Below are 2500 nucleotides of genomic sequence, written 5' to 3' on the forward strand. Positions count from 1 at the left end.
TTTACTTTTAAATATACACATTAATGGAAATAAAGTTAAACATTTATTAAAAATGTAGCAAAATTAAAAATAAGTGTAATTAATTGTCTGGGTATGCGAGGCACGTAGGCGTGGTTGGTTAAATGTAAGTGACAGATTGTGACATTGCAATATACACTTTTGTAGAAATAAAGTTGAACGTTTATTACTAACAATTAATTAATAATTGTAACGTGTGACGATCAACCACGCAAACGTGGTAGCCTTGCATACCCAGACCACTAACATATCTGTACATTAAATTTTTAGTTAATTAATTAATTAATTATTACAAATGTTAATAAACTCTGAACTTAAACTCACAAATCAAAAGGTCGATTATTAAACGTCAACAAATTATGCAAATCACACTCTAATTAATATCAACTGTGAGAGTTTACAGCAAATAGCGCAAGCGAATTAAATTAAGTTGCTACAGATAAAAGCATGATTACTTAATTATATTTTATTTATTAGTTTATTTTTAAATTATTAATTAGTTTATTATTTAATTAATTAATTTAGTAAATTACCCGATACGTGAAACACTAAAGTAAAAACGCCAGGTGATCACGTGACGTAGATACAAATTCCTCTGGCTCCGCGCATGCGCACATTCAAAAGTAAATGAATTATCATATTGCTTTGATTATAGATTTTCGATATGATTTAATGTACAATTTTCATCACCATTCCTGTTCATTTCAAATATATTTACTCCTCGTCTTTGACTGCCACACACGAGACGCCTACTGTCAACAACACAGAGAGACGTCAATGATGCTGCGCCGTCCACGTACTTACTGACGTGACAATTGCCTGTATTGACGTCCCATAATTTGATCACAGAATCTGAAGCACAACTGGCAATACATCCAGTGAATTTGTTCTTTAGAAATACAGCTCTGTTTACGACCGACTTGTGGCCGATGAATTTGCGTATGATTGCTGTTTGTCGTCTGTCCCAAAGTGTGACCGAACACTCACCGCCGTTCGTTCCGCTGTTTGATGTGAGCACAAAATGGGCATCATCTGATGTGTCGCAGTGTGTCTGAATGTGTCTCTGCATCGGAAACTGTTGAACGACGTCCGTCGTTCTCTGATCCCAAACTCTCACGACTTTGTCCTCACTCGTCTGCACGAACTCGTTCTCCGAGTTTGCACACCAACATATATGAGTGACGATATTGCGAGAAACGGCTCTCTGCGCAACGCGAGAAGCCGTACGAACGTCCCATATCATCACCGAATTGTCACGTGACCCGGTTGCTAGCCTCGTGACGTCACAATTTAGTGATAAACCCGTGACGGCCAGGGAATGCCCGTTGAAGGCTTGCAGGACGTCGCTACACGTTGGATACGACCACATATAAACAGTAGCATCTCTAGAGCTGCTCAATCCGGCCTGTAACTCGTTGCTATAGGCAACCTTCAAAACCGCCTTTTTGTGTCTGTCAAACACTCTGGTTGCTTCTCTCTTCGCCAGATTTACGATTGAGGCATTCGAATCGCCTCCTCCTATCACGACAGACTCACTATCGACAGCCGCTACGTCTAGAATCTCTTCCTGATGGAAAAAAAGTTGATTGTTGTGAGAGGAGGACGAGTTGAGAGAGAACTGAGTGGACGGAGAACGTTCGCGCTTCTTTGCAAATGCATTGCCCATGCTGGTTGAATTGAAAGATGTAAGGCTGATGAGAGGTGAGACATGGACGGACAAACATAATTTGCGCATGTCACCGTGTCTCCTAGCAACAACGCTATAGAACTTATCAGTCACGTGATCAGACTAAAAAGTTATTTACCCAAAACTACCACTTTAATAATTAAAATCAAACAACTTAATCAGTGTTAGCATTTTAAAGCAATTTACAATCGATTTTTATGCGTGTCACGTGCGTTAGTTGCAAGGTGTCACGTGGGTATGATTAGTTGTCACGTGAACACGTTTCACGTGCGCCATTCCCTGTTCAGAAATTAATGGCTGCAAGCAAAGTACGTGTATATGAAATGTCATGTGTCTATATCTACTGCAACTATCTGTGCAGCTGGAGTACGAAATTGCATCCACGTGGAATGGCGGAGTGTTGCACGATTTGACAAAACGAGCTCGCATCTCGTTGAGAGCTGACGAGTCTGGTTCATGTCTACTACTTGAAGTTAATGCTTTCTTTTACAATGACCCAGCACCTCCTTCTGTGCAAGCAGGTCAACCATGTCCTGCACTGTGGGAATATGAAGTCGTCGAAGCTTTTTTCTTGGGAAGCAGTGAACAATATCTTGAAATTGAGTTGTGCCCGTACGAAGTTTTTGCTAATTTATTTATTTGAGTATTTAGTAAATTGGTATTTTGTATTTTTGTTGTTATTTTAGTGTTTTAATTTATTACACATTTGAACAATTACTTTTAGTTAATTAAGTTAATTAATTATATTTAGTGTTTTATTGTCCTACAATTAAATTAATTATCGATTATTAAAAT

The 2500-nt window shown here is 38.6% G+C and overlaps 2 protein-coding genes across 2 annotated transcripts in view; one reads left to right on the top strand and one right to left on the bottom strand.

The window, feature by feature from the left end:
- Positions 1 to 666: 666 nt before the first annotated feature.
- On the bottom strand, positions 667 to 1718 carry LOC134190174 (WD repeat-containing protein 31-like). Its single transcript, XM_062658608.1, has one exon. It carries the CDS (start codon positions 1682 to 1684, stop codon positions 668 to 670), a length of 1017 nt encoding a protein of 338 aa, XP_062514592.1. The 5' UTR covers positions 1685 to 1718; the 3' UTR covers position 667.
- Positions 1719 to 1973: 255 nt separating this feature from the next.
- LOC134190176 (UPF0462 protein C4orf33 homolog) overlaps positions 1974 to 2500 on the top strand; it is a 1859-nt gene continuing 1332 nt past the window's right edge. The window contains exons 1-2 of the mRNA XM_062658611.1: positions 1974 to 2013; positions 2067 to 2317. Coding sequence (XP_062514595.1) covers positions 1999 to 2013; positions 2067 to 2317 — 266 coding nt within the window. The 5' untranslated portion in view covers positions 1974 to 1998. The remainder of the gene's footprint in view (positions 2014 to 2066; positions 2318 to 2500) is intronic.

Source organism: Corticium candelabrum, chromosome 14 (assembly GCF_963422355.1).
Source record: "Corticium candelabrum chromosome 14, ooCorCand1.1, whole genome shotgun sequence".
In the NCBI taxonomy this organism is placed as follows: domain Eukaryota; kingdom Metazoa; phylum Porifera; class Homoscleromorpha; order Homosclerophorida; family Plakinidae; genus Corticium; species Corticium candelabrum.

What these genes read in the sequence shown, in the direction of transcription:
- LOC134190174 (XM_062658608.1), bottom strand. Translation starts at nt 1,684, where the DNA reads ATGGGCAATGCATTTGCAAAGAAGCGCGAACGTTCTCCGTCCACTCAG.